This window comes from Poecile atricapillus, chromosome 2, assembly GCF_030490865.1.
Source record: "Poecile atricapillus isolate bPoeAtr1 chromosome 2, bPoeAtr1.hap1, whole genome shotgun sequence".
Classification (NCBI taxonomy): Eukaryota; Metazoa; Chordata; class Aves; order Passeriformes; family Paridae; genus Poecile; species Poecile atricapillus.
The window spans coordinates 111,763,886-111,783,296 of NC_081250.1; the positions used below are offsets into that span (position 1 = coordinate 111,763,886).

General features: G+C 40.7%; 1 protein-coding gene across 4 annotated transcripts in view; it reads left to right on the plus strand.

The window, feature by feature from the left end:
* MAPRE2 (microtubule associated protein RP/EB family member 2) overlaps nt 1–19,411 on the plus strand; it is a 99,941-nt gene that overhangs the window by 77,196 nt on the left and 3,334 nt on the right. For all 4 annotated transcript variants that reach the window (XM_058830804.1, XM_058830802.1, XM_058830803.1 and 1 more), the window contains 2 exons: nt 10,887–11,026; nt 15,457–15,615. In XM_058830804.1, coding sequence (XP_058686787.1) covers nt 10,887–11,026; nt 15,457–15,615 — 299 coding nt within the window. The remainder of the gene's footprint in view (nt 1–10,886; nt 11,027–15,456; nt 15,616–19,411) is intronic.

Below are 19,411 nucleotides of genomic sequence, written 5' to 3' on the forward strand. Positions count from 1 at the left end.
GTATTTTGCATCTTAAAGAATTCCATTTCTGTTTCTGAAGACAATTATAAACTATGGTCCACTCTACTTAAATACTAGTTTAAAATTATTTCCTTGGGTGGTTCTGCCATTCTTTTTTACCTTATCATAGGCTTAGCGTCTTGAGACAGTAGAAAGTTAACATCTTATGTACTCTGGTTTGGGCCAGCCCTACTGAACACAGTGTCTTCTTCACTGAACCCCCTCCATGTAAATGATATGGACTCTGATAATGTCTGGTGGTGGAGACAAAGGCTTTCAAATATCCTGTTGCTGAATGTGGTATGTGCAAGTGTATTCAAGAACATTAAATGGAGTGTGTTCTTCTTTCACACCTCCATCTTTATGGGAAAATGCTTGCACAGGCTGATTTAGTTTTCAATTTTTATTGTGAGTAAAATGTTTCCAAATCTTAAAGGCTGACCAGAAGAATAAAAATTAAGTTATTTTTGGTTTTATGTGTGTTTATTGTTTGGGTATGCTAGTCCTCCTAACTGAAACACCTCAGTCTTCTAATTTTTTATTTTGTGCTTCTATTAGGTTTTGCTGGGATAGAGATAAGGCTTCAGAGAAGATTGGTGCTAAATTTTTAATTTTAAACCAAAACAGTGTTGGTAAAGCATGGATGTTTTAATTACTGCTAATCAGTGCTTACACAGAGTCCAGGCTTTTTCAGTTTCTCACATTGCCTTGCCAACAAGCAGGCTGGGGGTGCCCAAGAAATTTGGAGGGAACACAGCCAGGACAGCTGACCCCAATAGACTGAACAAATTATCCATACCACATGGCATCGTGCTTAGCCAGAAAAGTTGGGGGAAGAAGGAGAAGGGTGGGGAGGGATATTCAGAGTTCACAGCATTTGTCTTGCCGAATCACCATTTGATGGTGGTGATGGAGTCTGGCTTTCCTGGACATGGGTTAATTCCTGCCTGTCCATGGGAAGTGGTGAATGAATTGTTTGCATGGCTTTTGTTTTACCTGTTAAACTGTCTTTATCTCAACCCATAAATTTTCTCACTTTTCCCCTTCTGGGTTTCTCCTGCATCTCACTGCAGGGCACAGTGAGTGATCAGCTGTGGGGGCTCAGCTGCCTGCTGGGGTTAAACCACAACGGTGTTTCTGGAACAGGCCAAAGAACTAAACCTGATCTTTAGTGTTTATGTAATGTGGGTATGACTACTCACTAAGCAGATGCCATTTTCGTTAACTGAGGATTAAGTGAATAGGAGAGCAGCTAACATTTAAGAAAAAAAAATAGTCACTAAAGAAGTGTTACTGGACATAGGTTCGTGCATACGGAAAGACACATGCACACACATCTAATTCCTTTATTGGTTTGTCCTGGTTTTACGCTAACCCATTCCTCAAATAAGGATTAATATTTAGCTGATTTTAAATCTGTGACCTGTCCTCTCATGGGCTCACCACTACTCACAAAAGCAGGGGCAGGTGTGAAGCATGAAGCACCCTCACTTTTAGGCCGCCTTGTGCTCTGGAATCCTACCCAGATTTCAGTGTTCTGCTTTGATCACTTCTGACGTCAAAGTGGGGCATACTTGGCCAGCTGCCTTCAGCTCATTAGTGCTTCCAGGAAATGGGGCACCTAATAGCAGCCCAGTGCTACTCTGGGCTTCTAAAGCTTGTTTACATCTTTGTTTTGCACCGTCTTTGCCTGAACTTCTGAATTTCAGGGTCTGGCATGCTCCAATTTTCCATGTGATGTCTTGCACTCCCTTTGGAACCAGAAAACCTAAGTGCTTATGTCAAGATGTTGTCCAATATAGAAATTTGAAAAGACACTTTTATTAAACACAGACTTTACTGTGCTTGTTAGTTCTTCTTACATATGGTCTTTTCTTCCCAAAGTCACAAATATGTCATCCAAATTAAAGCTGTGGAGGTGACAATCCTACAGGAATTGAATAGCTACTGGAGTGGAACCAGCCAGCTGATATGGAGGATAATGCAGTAATGTCATGTTGTGCTGTTCGTTGTATGAACAGCATGTCCTGTGCCTTCCCAGCCTTTGTATGGGATTGTACAACTGAGAGTGTGATGAGTTTTGAGAAGATCCTGTAGCTCTGAGAGTTAGCTTTTTCATGGAAAACTTCCTTCATTATTAACTCAAGTATTGTCCAGAAGTATGTCAGGCAGAACACTAGTTTCATTTCTGAGCTGGGGATGGTGGAGTACAGAGATTACGTGATGCTGGGTGAAATAAGCGCTCCAGCTTTTCTTGCTGCTTGCATTTCACAACAGAACTAATTCAGTTAGGTGTCAGTCATTGCATGGGTTTACTGAATTCTGGGTGAGTACATTGTCATGGCACTGATGTATGGTGCCTTTGTAACTTGCCTCACCCCATCACAGAACCTGCACATTGGAAGGAATGAGAGCCTTCACTGATGCTCCGGGAGGAGTTCTGTATGCAACTGCAAACTTGTGTGTGCCTCATTTCCTGCTGTTTGGGAGTAAACTGGGGTGATGCAGGAGCAAGTTCTGGGCAGCTGGGAAATTACCATGAAAGATGTGCTTCTGTACCTCTGTCGTCCACACTTAGCTGGAAGTGAAGGAGTATTCATTACAGCTGCTATAGGAACCATAATGTAAAATCCAGGATATTGATGGCCTTCTGGGCTGCAAGTGCACATTGTCATGCTGAGCTTCTTATCGACCAACACCCCCAAGTCCTTCTCAGGGCTGCTCTCAATCCATTCTCCACCCAGCCTGTATTTGCCCTGACCCAGGTGCAGGACTTTGCACCTGGCCACGCTGAACTTCATGAGGTTTGCACAGACCCACCTCTCAGGCCTGTCAAGGTGCCTCTGGTTGGTATCTCTTCCTTCCAGCACATGGCCACACCACACAGCTTGGTGCCATTATTAATTTGTGCAATTTGCTCTACGTTAATATTGAAGTTTTGAAGCTGTAATACTGCCTAGTCAGTTCTTTAACAAAACAAAAGGAAGCACAAGTGAGAAAAAATAAAGAACCCGGAAGATCTTTCAGCATAATCTGAAAGTTTTTTAACAGCATGCAGTGGCTATACCTACATGTTTGCATCTATTGTTTGGTTTCAGAAGCAAGCAGATATATGGGTACTCATTCATATTGGGGGTTTGGCAGGCTTTAAAATACACCTATTCTAAACTGATTAGATATGTGTATTTCTAAAGGAATAATTTACTTTAGCTACAAGCAGTTTCATTTCAGGTGATTCCTGTTGCTCCATGGAGTAACTCTTCCAATGCCCTTTGACAGAGTTTTGGGCTTGAGTGATTTAGGAGATGATTCTTGACTATTCATAACTGCTTTATAACACTGTTCTAACAATGTATTTTCAGTAGACTCAGATATATGTCCTTGAGTTAACAAGTGGCCAGATCCTTAAAGGTTGCTCTGAAGACTTATCCAGAAGGGTACTGGCATGAATAAAAATTGGTTTTGATATTTTAATCAGACTCTAAAGCTTGATGGGATGCCTGGTATCAGGCAGCTGCTTCCTGTACCTGTAAATGGATTTTATAAATGCAGAGCATGTTCTTTTTTTTATTTTGAAAAACAAGCACTTCTAAAACAACCCAGAATCTGAGAAGTCTAAAAATGCACTGCTTTTTATGTTAAGTGGTGAGCAGGCCAGCAGCCATAGCCCTTCCCATTCCGAAGGTGATCCTACTGGGGAGTCAGCGCAGGTCAAGGATAATTCAGCTTGGAAATGGAAGCGTAAATAGGTCCCTACAACTAATCTGTTGTGCCACCCTCGCACTGCCTTGTCCCCTCCTTCAGAGACAGAGCTGATTTGTGGCTGAGCCGACGGTGGTGCCGTGGGTGGATGGGCTTGGTAACGCGCCACAGTCTGCTCCTAGAAACAGTAGGAGCAGCAAGGTTTCACCAGGTCAATGCAGCTCCTGGGTGGGGAAATGAGGGTCTTTTCCTCCTTCAAGGAGCAGCACAGACCACTGCTGTAGGTTCTCCGGCAGCAGCACCACAGCTGCTTTTAGATCTAATGCCATCTGCCAGCCCTGAGCCAACTTTCGATCTCCTACAGCCTCCGCTCTTCTCTAATGCAGTGGTAAACAGCCCACAGATGTAGAGTCAAAATTGCAGTACAGGATTAAAATATTAGGGCACCGTTATTTGTGCCAGTTCTAATGCTCCCTGCGGGAAATAGCGGAAAAGGCTTCATCTGATCAAAATTGAAAATAGTGATCAGGTTGTCAGGATTTTAGCTTAGTGTCTTACGTAAGTATTCCCACATGTCAGAGCAAATCTCTATGGAGCACTCTCTAGTGTATGGGTGTGGGGTGTCAAAAATACATGGGCAGCTTAATAAAATTAATTATTTACATGTAAGCTAAAAATGTGAGAGGTTCTTAGATCTGAAGGCTGTTAGATTTTTTTAGTTTGAAATATTCAGTGAGAGCAGGATGACTAAAGCAGAGCTGGAAAATACTGGAGGATCACATGAGGGCTAAAAATACTTACGCTATGACAGGGAAAATAACCAGGGCAGAATGAACTGTTTGTGCATGAATGCATTATATATAACGTGCCATCGAAAAGGCAATTGCACAGGAGAAATACTGATTTTCTGTAGGGAAATGGTATATCCTGCTGTGACAGATGTGCTGTAAATTAATTTTGAGGGATAAAAATACTCAGCAAGACTATTCTTTATTTTAGCAGCTAGTGATACAATTAGCACTCCTGGGAGACTAGAGAACTCCTAATGCTTTATTTTTTGCTTTCCACCAAGACTCGCTACCTTTTTCCCCAGTGACCAGCAGTAATTGTTGGCAATGGCAATCTCTGCTTGCAGTGTGTGGTGCTCCAGGGCAACGTGGCAAGCTGGACATGGAAAGAACTGCAGGGTGACAAACTGAGAGTGTTTGCATCCCTAGTTCATACAAGGCCAAGGAATTACACTAACTGAGGGGAACAGCATGTGCAGTGACAGTGCCAGCCTGGGAGGTAAACTGCCCCTGCTGTAATGCAGACACATCTCCCCTGCCTGCCAGCATGAGGAGAATTTAAATTTTAAACCCACTGAGCTCGAGAATTTCAAGCAGGAAGCAACGCTGCTTGCAGTACAGGAGCCAGGGCCTTGTTTCAAGAGAGGTGACTGTGTTTGGAAAAGCAGTGGTGAAAATGGCTATCTTAATTTTCAGTGTACCATGGGTGTGGTTTGAGTGTCTGTGTTGCACAAATGTTTGCACATTCTTTCATTTTTCAACATGCATTTCTTTACAGATTTTTTTTCAGATTTTCCTTTTGAGGCTGCTTTCTCCTTATAGCTAAGCAGACAGTGAGATTTTAGAAAACACAGGTTTTTAAGGCCACTTGAATTTTTAAATTGTGTTCTGTTAAACCTGTGGAATGGTTTCATCCATTGAAGATAAATGTTTGCATACTTAGAAATATTTCTAGAGCAAATAGAGGTTTCAGTTGAGAAGAAGTAGTAGTTGTTGATTATTTTAAATAATAAAATAGTGGTTATTTTAAATCTAGAGTGAAAGTCCTCATTTATGATGGGGGGGAAAGCTTTGGTTAGTTCCCTTTTATCAAATCTTGTATTAAAGACAAACTGAGGCAGTCATGCCATCAGTAAAACTTTTTCATTTGACAAGTGGCCTCCATTGGACTTCTTTACTTGGATAGCTCTTTTGAAATTGTGAAGTTTCAGGTAATCATACACAATTCTCTTTGCCAGCTGTCTGGCAGAGGATGAATGCAGAGCTCACCAAGCTGTACTGGACCAGCAGCAGTGAAGGTTTGGGGAGCTGAGAGGACAGAAGGGTCCTACCAGCCAGAGCAAAATAGTACCACAAAATAATTCGGACAGCTGAACCACAGCATACTGGGATTCAGAAAGTCAGATTTTTTCTGAGGTCATTTAATTCCCATTAAGTATCATTTGTCATCACTTATTTCATTAAGTGTCCCTAAATTGTCCACTTTATTGTGTCCTGGTGTGGCTACAATAATAAGAGTGTGTGAATATTAATTAATCTACTGTTCTCGCTCTCTTGGTTTAAGTGGGTGGAGAGTTTTTCTTTAGCTTGTGAAGAAATTACTGTGGCCTCTTGTTGGGTTTGGTTTTTCTCCTGTGGCATGAGTCAGGAATCTTCTTTTTATGAAATCCTTTAATTTGACTAAAATAGACTGTGAGTGATTCCCAAATTCCACTGAAGCAGTGGTTGTGTGGGCTCAGCCAAGTCTTGTGCTTGCTCAGGGCTTCCATTGCTCTCCACATTCTCCTCATGCACGTCCACACTGTATTCATGCACGTGTTTCCTTGAATTTTTGCATAAATATTTAACAGCATACTAATTACTCATATAGCTTCAAGGAAGATTTCTCTCTAAATGTTAAGTAGGTCTCTTGTCTACAAGACTATGCCTGTGATGCAAAGAGAACTGGAATTTGCAGCCTAGCGTTTTTGTACCCAAACCTGTACAGTGCCAACAGCCACCGTTTCATGTTGCAGAAGTGTGCATCTGTTTGTAGAACTTAGGTATTTAGCAAAAAGAATAGTGAAGCTGAAACTGTGTGGGATACATTTAATTATGGTGGACTGACTAGTAATTGTTTCTGGAGTACCACAGATGGAAACCTCTAATGCATTTCAAAGCTGGCTCATTTTAACTTAATTCAGTACAAGAACAGAACAATTTGTCTTTCAATTGTGAATTTACTTTTCTCATCTCTGCTAGTGTTACGTGGGCAGATCCAAAAAGTTATCCAGGTGCTAATTGAAACAGCTGCAATGCTGTTCACAAAAGTTCTAATTGGAACCCTGCATTGACCTAAAATCAGATCATGCTGTTACAAAAGTTCTCACAGAACAGTGGAGGTGGGAAGACACCTCTGAGATCATCCAGTCAAACTGTTCTGCTGAAAACAGGGTCACCTTGAGCTGGTTGCCCAGGACCACATCCAGTCACATTTTGAGTGTCTCTGGGGATGGAAACCCCTAAAACTCTCCGGACAGCATTTGATAACCCTCAGAGTAAAGATGTTTTTTCTTACATTTAAATGGAATTTCTTGTGTTTCATTTTCTGCCCTTTGCCTCCCATCCTTTGGGGACCTCTGAAAGGAGCCTGTTTCCAACCTTCTTTGCACCTTCTCTTGAGGTGTAGATAAGATCCCCCCTGAAGCCTCTCTTCTCCAGGCTGAACCAACATACCTTTCTGACTTTGCTTGTATGTGAGGTGCTCCATTCCCTTAGTCTTTGTGGCCTGTTGTTGGACTCTCCAGTTCATCCATGTATGTCCCATCCTGGGGAGCCCTGAACTGAACCAAGCATTCCTCATGTGCCTCTCCAGTGCTGACTAGAGTGGGAGAATCACCTCCCTCTGCCTGCTTCTGATGCTCTTCCCAGCACAGCCCAGGAGTCTGCTGGCCTTCCCTGCTGGAAGGGTGCTTTGCTGGCTCATGCGCAACTCAGCGTCCACCAGGACCCCCAAATCCTTTTCTGCCACAGTGCTTTCCAGTCTTTTGGCTGCCAGCATGTTTTGGGGCACGGGGATGTTGCTTTCCAGGGAAGGTCCCTATGTTTCTTTCTGAACATCAGCAGTAAGCTTGAATTAATAATGGTAAACAATTATGTTGCTGATTACAGTGCAATTCTCTCACTGATCAGGGAAAAGAGATGGTTATTGGATACTTTTTACCCAGAATACCTGTATGAAATTCCATGCTTTCTCAGAGTGTGTAAATGGGTTATATATAAATATTTTCATGGAAGATATGATGTTGGAAAGAATTTAAACTGTTTGGGTTATGTAGTCCCCCCGAGCAGTGCATTAGGAGTTATTCCATTATTGCACTAATTGACTGCAAAACCACTGCTCAACACCAAGTGATTAAGTCTATCAAGATCTTTTGTCTCTGTTTAGATATCTGGCTGTTTCAAGTACTTTGCATTACTCTACCGACCAGCATCCTTTAATTATTTTATGAAATTAGGCTTCTGCTAGAATGGAAGCTTCTGAGCTGATTATAAAACTGATGCCTTAGAATAAATGTACGGTACAGCTTTTTTTTTCCTCCAGGAAATTTTAAATTAGAAATCCCTAAGTATTCTCTGTTGCAATTAAGTTCTATCCAGCTGTCGCTGATACCTCCTAGTAACCAGTTAGCTGTTTTTTATCTGTGTTACTGAAATTGGAATATTTGGTCATTTAAGAGCTGATCCTGAGCAGTGGAGCAAAAGTTGATTTCTTTTGATTTGTCTGGACTTTATAAAGCTTAGTGGCACTTCGCTGTAGAAATTCAAAAGGCTTTGTTGTTTTCAAAGGAGGGCAGAGTATAATGCCACATATCAGTGCTGCAGGCACTGGGGCTGAGGCTTGCTCAGCACACTCTGGGAGAGCACCTCAGCTGCAAATTAGAGTGAATACCTTGGGATCAAATGTTTGTGCCTGCTCTTCCCTTAGCTCTCTCTGTGCCAGCTTTAAAGCTTTTACTTTTCAGTTGATACCCTTAACCTGCATCTTGTAGTTGAGTTAGAATTAGGATACAATAAGAAGTAAATGTTGATGCTTTGGTCATTAATAACTTGAGACCCAACTAGAATGCTAGAGTCAAAGTGATTTTATTTCATGTGTGTGTTCTTATTGCATATTTTGACACTAGTTTGCTTCTGTTTATCTGCTAATCCAAATGAAAATTATTTTCCTGGCTTTTAGAACATTTTAGTAATCCTACTCTAAAGCAGCTGATTTTTAAGTTAGTCAAAATACAGGCTGAAGCTAGAAAGCATTGAAGGCAGAATGCTAAAGTTTAGGCAATTTCATTAAAAAAATAGCAAAAAAAGATCTTGGCATTTTTAATGTTTTTCAACAAATGCTTTATTCTTTGCTGATGTAAGTATGATGTGAAAAAAGTTTCATTTCACACATATACACAACACTGAATTTTCCCAGCTTTAGCAAGCCTGTGTACTATATCTGAAATCTGCTAGAGAAGAGTTTGTATATGCAATAGACATGGAAGCAATTGGAGCCACCAGTTTCTAAAAGAAACAAAATCAAAACCAAAACACCAAACAAAAAAAAAAAAAAAAAACCAAACAAAAAAACCCCACCATTATGGGTTTTTTCCCTGTCTTATATTGAGAATAAAGAGCATTAGAAAAGGAGAATGACTATCTTGCACAGAAATGTTTACACATGCTAACTGAATTATCAAGTTGTTTGTTTGTGTTCTGTTGGCTTTAGGTGACCCAGTTAATAGAGTTATCCATAGGGGTGGGAGGAGATGCTTGCTACAGAGGGAGGCCTGTGACTAAATCAGGAAAGCTTAAGCTTGATTAAATAACCCATTGCTGCTCTCCTTTCCCATCGCTTTCCAGCTCCTCCAATGAACCACTGTCAGAGTTCTAGGTCAGTGAGACTCTGTGAGCTCCACAGTCTGGGCATATGGACAGCCCCACAGGCTGTCTCTTCCTCTCCCTGCCTCCTCACAGTCTCTTCCTAGTAATGGCTTTTTTTTAATACATTTGTTTTACAAATAATTGCTTTATTAAAGCATTGTCTGACACAGGGATACATTGTGGAAATGACAACTTATAACAATTTGTAATGTGCCATAAATCAAGTAATCCTATGGGAGGAGCAGCTGGTGAGGTTTGGGGTGGAAGGTGGCTGCTGAGAAAGCTGGGGCAAAATCCTTCTGGAACTGGTGAACAGCAAGCTCAGAGTTCAGCTGGGAGCTGGGTGCCTGCTGGATTAGGGCAGGCTACAGAGCACCACAGCATTTGGTGGTGGAGGATGGCATGGAACCCCTCATCACTTTTGGACAACCGTGTTTTGCTCTTTCTAGGAAACAGTGATGAACACAGGTGCTGCTGAGCAGGACCTCTGATTCACATGCCTGCTTAATAAAACAAGTCAAATAGGCTGGAGAGAGGCTGGGTTTCTGTTTTGTCTTCTTAACCAAACCAGTTTCTGTATCAGACATCTGTCCAGTACATCTCAAATGTATTCCTTGTTGGAGGGAATAAGGAAAAGGCCAAGTCAGTGCTTGTGGGAGCTGAGGCAGGGGGAGAGCTGTGAGCCAGGCACTCGTGCATGGGCTGAGTGACTGTATCGAACAGCCAGCAGCAAGAGATAAAAGATGGAGAGGCACAGCAATGTGTGAGGAGCTGGCTGGGAGGTTCTTGTGAAGGCTCTGCAAACACTTTCACACAACTCTTGCTCTGCTTGGGCGTTTATGTGCCAAGTCATTGTGGAAGGATTATCTGTATGCACTCATTACTTGCCATTTTTGCTGGTGAAGATGTTGCTCCATGTTCTGGCAGATTCGCAGCTCAAGTAATTAAATAGGAAAACCTAAGGAGATCAAAACATCTTCTGGTCACTGTGGCAAACTGTGAGTTCACCAATGGGTTTAGTTCTGCTCTGAGTTCCAATGCCCTTGTCTCAGGGATGGTTTACATTTGAAAATCAAAAAAGCACAGAGATAGTTTAGCTGACTTTATTTCAGCTCTGTCTTTCTCCAGGGGAATTGAGGATAGCTATGTATGTTAAGTAATGAGCTGGGGGAACACTCTCTGAATGGCATATTTTTTCTAAGCTGAAAGCTGCTCAGATCTAAGGGAACTTTTTATTCCTGGTTTGACATTGTTTATTTTGGTTTTAGAGTTACCTCACTCTCAGTAGCAAACTCAGATTGGTAGGAAATGTGGTTTTTCCTTTCCCAAGGCATAACAGCAGTGGAATTTCCCCTACTGTCACCTTGAAGTAAAAGAGAGGATGGATGGCTTTAAAATCAATACTTGTGTTTCAGTACTAGATTAATAGGAATGCATTTATTAACAGAGATCAATCTTGTTTATTATTTACTTATTTATTGTGTTTTTTAGGTGCTGCTAAATCCAGTCCAGCTTCTAAACCAGGATCAACACCTTCTCGCCCATCTTCAGCAAAAAAAGCTGCACCAAGCAGCTCGGCATCCAAATCAGATAAAGATTTGGAAACTCAAGTCATACAGCTCAGTGAACAGGTAAATTTGCTTTAGGCACAAAAGTAGATGCATTCATTGTCGCAGGCAGGCATGAAATCTAATATTGTCTTCTGATGAATGATGCTCTCCAGAATTATGAAGGGACAGAAGTGGAAATAGTTCAGCTGGAAAGAAAAAAAAAAAGAAAAAAAAAGAGATTTATTGTGAAAAATAATGTCTGGCAGAGATGATTGATTTTTGCCAGTATTTTAAAATCATTATCTTAGGAGTCACAGGTAAGTCTTGCTGAAGCATGATAATGTTATTAGATTAGATTAGATTATCTTTTATTTCACCTGGTTAGGAAAAATCCGAATAGTGTCTGCTCTTGTGTATTACTGGTTTGAAATAAATAATTTAATGTGCCTGTGGAGAAAACAAGTCTATTCGTCATACCAAGGTTTTAAGAGATTTGCAGTTAAAGTGAGACAAGAACATTGTGCTCTGCTTTCTGGAAGGAAGGTGTTAAAGAAGCTAACACACCATTTTAATTTAAAAATGTGATCTACCTTTCTGAGAATACTTAGTTATATTATAAGTAATGTTCTGAAATATAATTTAAAAGGTTCAGAATTTCTGTAATGTTAGGAATGTAAGGGCTTCGTTTTTGTTTATGCTCTGGAGCTTTACGTCATTCTCTCATTTCTGAAGTGCAAGAATGTCTGCACTGGACAAGAATAAATACCTGCATCTGGCTTAAGGCTGTGTTGTCAGAATGGTGTAAATGCCACCACTATATATGAGGCCTGATCCCTGTTATTTGTCCTTGGTGAGGGAAAATAGAAAGGAAAAAACTCATATTTTATAATTCCTGGCAACTGCATTCAGGAAGTAGTCATTATTCTGGATCAAGTATAATTTTCCACAGTTAATTTCAGTTTCATACTTTCATTGACCTCAACAGCAAAGATTTCAGCTTGCTGGGGCACCATTTTCAAGTTTTTGATGAGTTGTACATTGAAAGGTGGTGGGTGGATAGCCACATCCCAGACATGGCATTCTGCAGATTAAAGGTATCATTCTGAGCAACAGAGAGCACAACTGGGTCCACCAGCTTTCCAAATGGGCTCTAGATTGCTTTTGTAACAGAAAACTTTTTAAATGTTGCACAAGGAATGAATGTATATGTTTTTCATGGAATCTTTTTTTTTAATCAATGTCGAGCAGAGTTCAAATGCCAGCTTAATGCAACTGAAACCGTGACATTTGTACTCAGAAATCAGAATGTGTTTGCTTCAGGAGGAAGAACTGGTTGGCATCTGAGCAATATAAAAATATTTGATCTTTACTGAAATAGACAGTCACTATCACATCCACTGCTAACATTTTCCTAGCACGTTCCATGTGTGAAAACCTTAAGGTTTATATACAAATAACCCTGAAGGAAAACGGATGATTTCCCCCATCACCAAAGAGAAGAAGAAATTTTGAGGATTTGAAAAACTGATTCTTTAATAGCTAGTTTTTAAGAGACATCATCTAGCTAGAATGGTCTGGAAGGCTTTTTTTCTTAATGCTGACAGCATTTGGTATCTCATTTCCCACTAATGGATACTTGTAAACCATGGCCATATTACATGAGCCAAAAAAGCTACGCTGCAAGCAGCTCTGAGCCAGGTTTTCCTGACCCCCAGTGTGAACATGCTGCAAGAGCCAAATTGTCTGTTTTTTACTACTCTGCAGCAGTTGTGGAGATGAGGGCAGCAGCCACTGTTTACCATGTTTCTGTGTTGATTATAAGTAAGAAGTGATGAATTGTGTCTTGAATATCTGGGTCCTATGTGGCTCCAATAGTTTTTTCATCCCTTTCATGGCTAGCAGCTAAGGGAGATGGAAACATCTGAACTTGCATGCAATTTGTAGCAGAAAAGTTTAATTAGTGGGGATGTCTCTACACTGTGTTTTACCATAGTGTAGCTTAATGAGATATTTGCAATAATTGTAAACCGTCCCTAATATTTGCCAGTTAATGGCTCCCTACAATTTTAAAGATTCTCTTAAAATCATCTTCGAACTGTGCCAGTAAGTTAAACTCCAAAATTAAATTCCAAGGAGTGTCACTCTGCACTGGAACTCAATTACCCATAGCATTAAAATAACAAAGTGGTCCCACTTGTGTCTTTGGTCTGTGCCAACTAAATCTCTCTCGAAGGGTGTCTGGGTGCAGCTGAGGTGGCAGCACAAACCAGGGGCTATTGCATACAGAGAAGGGACTTTTACATACGGTCCCAGGAACTATTAGATGTGTGCTGGTATACATGTAAGTTCTGAAAACAGCATCATTGTGGCTTTTTGGCTGCAGTTGGGTCTAATCTGCAGCTTGCCTCAGCAACCCTGTGAGTATTTGTGCTACCAGCAAGTGCCATAAAAGACCAGTCAGTAAGAACTGCTGCCTTTGCACCCATTAACTGGGTTGCAGAGGGATACTTGCAGTCCAGAAATAGAGCATGGGAGTTGATCTGAGGTGTTCCTCAGGTGTCAGCCTTTTGGCATGCTCATGGAAGGAAAAAGTAGGATGCAGATGTGCAAAGTATCTAAAGAAATATGGATTCACACGGCACAGACAGGTAGTTAGAACTGAAGGAAAGCATATCTGGTTTGGTTATAACAAGGCTTACTATATACAGTAATTAATTAACTCCATGCATATGTACATAAGTGATTTTGTTTCTTTAAACAGCGTGAATGTGAGAGGATGAAAACAGGAGAATGTCTTCATAGTAAATAGGTCAGAAGGGGAGATAGTCTCAGCTATTAGCTGCCAGTTTTTCAGCTGAAGTTCATTATTTTCCCAAGCTCTAGCAAGCACAGAGCAAGAGATCTGGAAACAGTTACATTCTTACTCTGGCTGGAATCAGGCGTTGCTCTCCAGCAATATGCTATGGCAGTTCCAGAAGGCACATCCTGAGTACGAGGTCTTCATCTACAGAACTAGAATATTGTAAACTCTTAATTTTGCTATTCCTACTTTTGTAAAAAAATAGCTAATTTTAAGGTGACTGGTCATTATATCCATAAGGAATTCAAACTGGCAAGGGGAGACTTGAGTGTCACACTCAGGCAGCTAGTCAGAAATGAATTAGTGCATAAATGAGATGCCCTGAGATCCTGCACTGGTAACAGGTCAGTTCTGCTGCTTGATGCCTTTGAGAGAGCAGTCAAAGGTCAGAAAAAGTCATCCCTAGCTCAGCAGTCATGGAAAAACAAACTGAAAGGATTTAGTAGGCTATCAAAGCATTGTTTGAACTCTGCTGGTATTTTTACTAGTGAAGGAAATAAATTAACTTGCAATAGAACTGGCAGCACAGAAGTTTCTATTAAATCATATCAGTTCACTGAAATGTAGTCTGATATGATTTAATTTATTTAGCATGTTTTATTTAGAAAATCATTTGTGTAATTGCAGCCTTTAAAATGCAAATGCTAATTTGGCTGTAATTGGATGTGATTTGGGTCAGTGTATTTACCGTAGACAGCTTTATCTGTGATTATTTCTGTTGGTTTTTATGCTGCTGTCCTCTGAATTTACAAGCCACTTAGATGTTATCCTGATTGTGTATACCCCATTAGTCAGAAGTTTATATGTTATGCTCCCACAAAGCTGTTCTTTTTAAAATATATATATATATAAATACATTGCAACATCTGTCATGATTTATACAAAGCCTAATCATTAACAGCTACATTGCCCATGAATTATTTGCAGCAGTCCTAGTGGTGAAATTGAGGCTGACAGCATAGCTTGAAGACTCTTGTGAACAAGGTTGCAAAGGAGGAAGGTACTTGGCATTTGGAGAATTTGCTGGTAGACGCAGCACATCAGTCAGAGCAGGTAGCCTGTGGTGCACCCAGTTATGGCAGCAGAGTGCTGAAACACAGGTTTGTAAAATGTGGTAAGTGAGGAGGCAGAACAGGAGAGGTGGAAAACCAGCAATACCACATTTGTAACTAGAAGACCTTTTAATTTCCTGACTATTTCCCTCCTCTGCTAGTTCAAGGTATTTTTAGGCAAGGAGATATTGTAGGTTTCCCAACAACTACACATTTATCTAGGCAAAATAACACAAGTACTTAGCCAAAAGTTTTATTAGTTACCACTACATGACATTTCTGGCAGCCCTGCTAGGAGACATGGCTTAGGTAGCCCTGATTTCTGAACTGCTGCTTTGAGCTTCAATGTAAGAGTGCTGAGAAAATTGACCTTTAAGGATCAAGGTTAAGATGTATCCAAGCCGAGTAGTGGGGGAGCCTGATTTACTGTTCTCTGTGGGGTAAGGTTCAATTTAGCACTGCAGCAAGAAAACTGGACTTTATTTTAAGCTATAAAATGGAATATGTATTTAATATTGTTTAGCATACAAAATTTTATACCATTCTTTTTTCTGTAGTGCACCTCAAAACTGATGCATCATGTCTTGGTTTATATACAGGTACATTCATTAAAACTTGCACTTGAAGGCGTGGAGAAGGAAAGGGATTTCTACTTTGGCAAATTAAGGGAGATTGAACTTCTCTGCCAAGAACATGGGGGAGAGAATAATGACCTTGTCAATCGGCTAATGGAAGTCCTTTATGCTTCAGATGAACATGTAAGTTGAAACTTAATGGATTTTATTTCAACAAAAAGAGCTTAATTGCATAAAATTTTATCAGTATAGTATTGGGTCATATCCTGTATTTAGGCCAGCAGAACTTTAGCAGCTAGGATTCCTGTGACTCCTTCCCAAAAAGGAAGTTTGCATTTGCAATTGCAAACAACAGACTTTATAGCTTGGGGAGAGGATTCAGGAGGTTTATTGCTTTTCACTGCTTCAGTGTAGGTTTTGTATTCTGGGTTTGCTGAGCTTTAGCTAAAAAGGGGAGGGACTGTGTCACAATTTTAAATTGGTTTCATATGGTTCTGAGACTTAGTTTTGTTTTTTCCATCTTCCCCCTATGTGCATGAATTCTTTTACTCATGTTCTTTAATGTGTTGAAAATCACAAAAATTCTGGCAGAGGTGCTGTTCACTGTCTACAGCTGTGAACCTTCTCTGGCCTATGTGGTAGTGATGGAAAGTGTATGGTGCAGGTTGCCAAATACATAATTATATCTACAAAGATAATGCTCTTTAGCATTTTTTATCCTGTTGCTATAGGCAAAATTCTTCCTTGTGCAAACCAAATAATCCTGTATTAGCAAAATTTCAGAAGTGTATTGTCTGCAAGATTAAGCAAGAATCTCATTGCATCTTAGACTTAATGTTGTAGACACTGAACAAAGCAAGAAGCTGCAAAGGGTGCTGGTTAAATTCCTCAGAGACATTCAGGGATAATGATTCAGTGGAGATTTAGCTGAACTACTCCCATTCATGTTAGCTAAATCTCTGTATGGATTGTGCTGACAATTGACCCTTCAGTCTCCAGCAGAGGAAGGCTTTGGCTCCAGAGTGTACAAGCATCAACTTAATCCCTTGGCAGCACTGTGTACCGTAGGCTGGCTTACATCTGCTCCCAGAAAGCTGTTGCAGCAGTAGCCAGCTGACTTAGTTTTATATCAAAACTAGTGCTGAAGGAACTACTAATTCAACATACTTTTTCTAAAAGAGGCAAATATAGGACCTAAAGGTTTGAAAGTTAAGTGCAAGAGAGCCACAGGTTTGAAGCTAACAGGTGCCACTGCTCAGATGAGAAGTGACAAGGGAAAGAGGATTTGTTCAGCAGACCAGAACGAGTGCTAGAGAGGAAAAAGAGGAGGAAACCATTATTTTCACAGGAATAAACAATAAGACAAATTTGCCAGGCATGTGATAACAGGGTAAAAGTGTTACATATATCTAGTGGTCAGAGAAAATGTCTTCTGGATTCAAGAGCAGTGATTTATTTATAAAGCAAAGCCAGAAAAATCCTTCTTCTCCCCATACCCCTACCACATCTATCTGTCTGTTGGCTTAAATAACAGAGTGGTTCCACACCAAGGAATGCATTTGTTGCTTTTCCTTTTGCAGTCTTCCTTACTGGCAGAACACATTACAAAATGTTCTACTTCAATCCATTTCCCAGTATTTGATCTACTTCTTCCCTTCAAGCCCTTCTCTGTTGAAATCATCATCCATCCCTGCATGTGAACTACATACAACTGTGCTTTCATCTAAAATCTGGTTGCTGTTGGAGACTGGGTGTGTCACTGCAGCAGGAGAGCTCGTCCAGAGAGGAATACAGAGGCCATTCCTCACATCATTTTTTTGTTCTTTTTGGTGGGAGACTTGATCTCAGCTTAACAGATGGACTGTGACTTGCTGAGGAAAGATCCATTGCATTAGCACTAAACCAAAGTCTGATTCAGATTCTGCCTACTTTTTGGTTTTGGAATTTACTCTCTTATTGCCCTACTTTCCCCTTCAGATCTGGGTTGTGTTTTCCTTTCTCTCTGTAACAAATTTGTCCCAAGTTAAATTCTTTATCTCACAGTATTTTGCAGGCTAATCCCTTGGTGACAGCAGTTTGGCTTTCTTAGTCAGGCCATGAGGCTGTTAGATGAATTGTGTGTAGAATGATTAGAAATGCAAGCATAGAGTTTAGTCCTTCAAAGAATCATTATCCAGGTGTTTGATTATTGTAGTATTGTATTGAAGAGATTTTGATCAGGTTCATGTCTTAGGGTGTGGAGTGGGGTAGTTATTTTTCTCAGAATTTCAGTTTATAGTGTAGTTTCAGTCATGTCACCTTCTAAGCTTCTGCTTTGCTTAATTCAATAAGAACTAATGTTTTAAGATGGAACAAATCTTTTAATTTTTTTTTTAATTTTTTTTTTTTGTGAGTTTGAGCAGCATAAATATCAATCCAGTTGGTTTTCCTTCTATTTTAGGGCCTTTGTTTTGTTTTCCCTGTTACAATTCTGCTTAAACCTCATCATTATGTCTCTGCTTAAGCAAGAGGGATATAATATACTGTCATTTAACATTTGTCTCGTCACTCCATTGACCTTTGTAATTTTCAATTATGAATTGATCATTTATAATCCTAGTTCTTCATCAAAAACATCAAAGTTGCCAGAGAACAGGGCTCAAAAGGCTACATCTGAGTGGTGGAGAGATGTGGCCCCTATTTTTCAAGCTATCAGCCTGTAAAGCACTTGGTCATGTGGTACTACACTAGAAGAGCTTCAGAGTGATGGACGAGAAGAGGCTCTGTGTCTGGTTATGAAGCCCAGAGCTGTTTAGTTCTTGGCATAAAGCAGAAATGTAGGAAAGCTTTTGCTTTCCTACATAGGCTGTTGTGGTTCAATTCATGTAGAAGTTGGGAGAATTTCTCTTGTTGGACATCTCAGTTGCTCTGCTCAATTTCCCAGAGCAATTGCTCGAAATGCAGCAGGTTTGGTGACTCTGCTCTAGCAGCTTCTATATCTGCTGCTACTTTTGGAAAAGGCCCCCACCCTCCCCAACACCAGGTTTTCATAGTCCAACTCTTCAGTCTACAGGCACACCTGAATAGTTTGAGGCAGATGGACCTAAGGGTCGAAAGAGACCATCTCTCAATGTGGGAGACAGATGACCATGGTCATGTGGCTCAAGCCAGAAATAAATTCTCTAAATAGATCTTCCACTACTTTCCTTATTAGGGGATGCTGTTCAATGAGATTCCACAGTCCTAAAGTAATTGGACTCTTATGGTTCCCATTTCATGTATTTATACAAGCTGTACATACTGAAAAACATGTCCCAAATCTCAGAACAACCTCTGAGGTAGTTATAAGATTCACTATTTCCATCAAAGATAAACCTGGCAAGATAGGGACCTCCACTCCTCTTCAGAGCTGTGGAGTAGATTTCACTCCCTCTGCTTAGAGGTTTTTCCTAGTGTACGAATGACAAGAAAGCATGTACATGACCCAAAAAAATCTGCCCAAGTAGGCTTTCTAATAGTGTATCTCATAAAGTCATCATACACAGGGCCTGTGGAACATGTGCATTCCAGAACAGGTCACCTCAGCACAGGAGGAGGGTCAGGACAGGTGGGTTAAGGCAGCATTGCTCACTGCAGCTAAAGAAAATCCAGTTTTCTCACCCGACAGGGCAGGGTGACGTTCTCCCAGCTGTCAGCTCCTCCCTGTGAACCTCCTGTTCTCTGCACATCCTGCACCCTTGCAGCCCATGACAGGAGCTGCAGCTTTTAGGTACTGCTCACAAAGCTGTTTTGACGTGATGTACCTACTGTATGTAATAAGGACATCATTTCCCCCAAGGGGCCAAAACGTGCTTAACTTCAGCTGCCCTGACGGACATGTGACTTCCACCTGAAAATGGCACCTGAGTGATAGAAAGCTTGCTTTCAGTTCAAATTGGGCTGTTTGTATACATGGTAAATGGATGACTCTTTCCATTGTATCAACAAATCCTAGGAACCT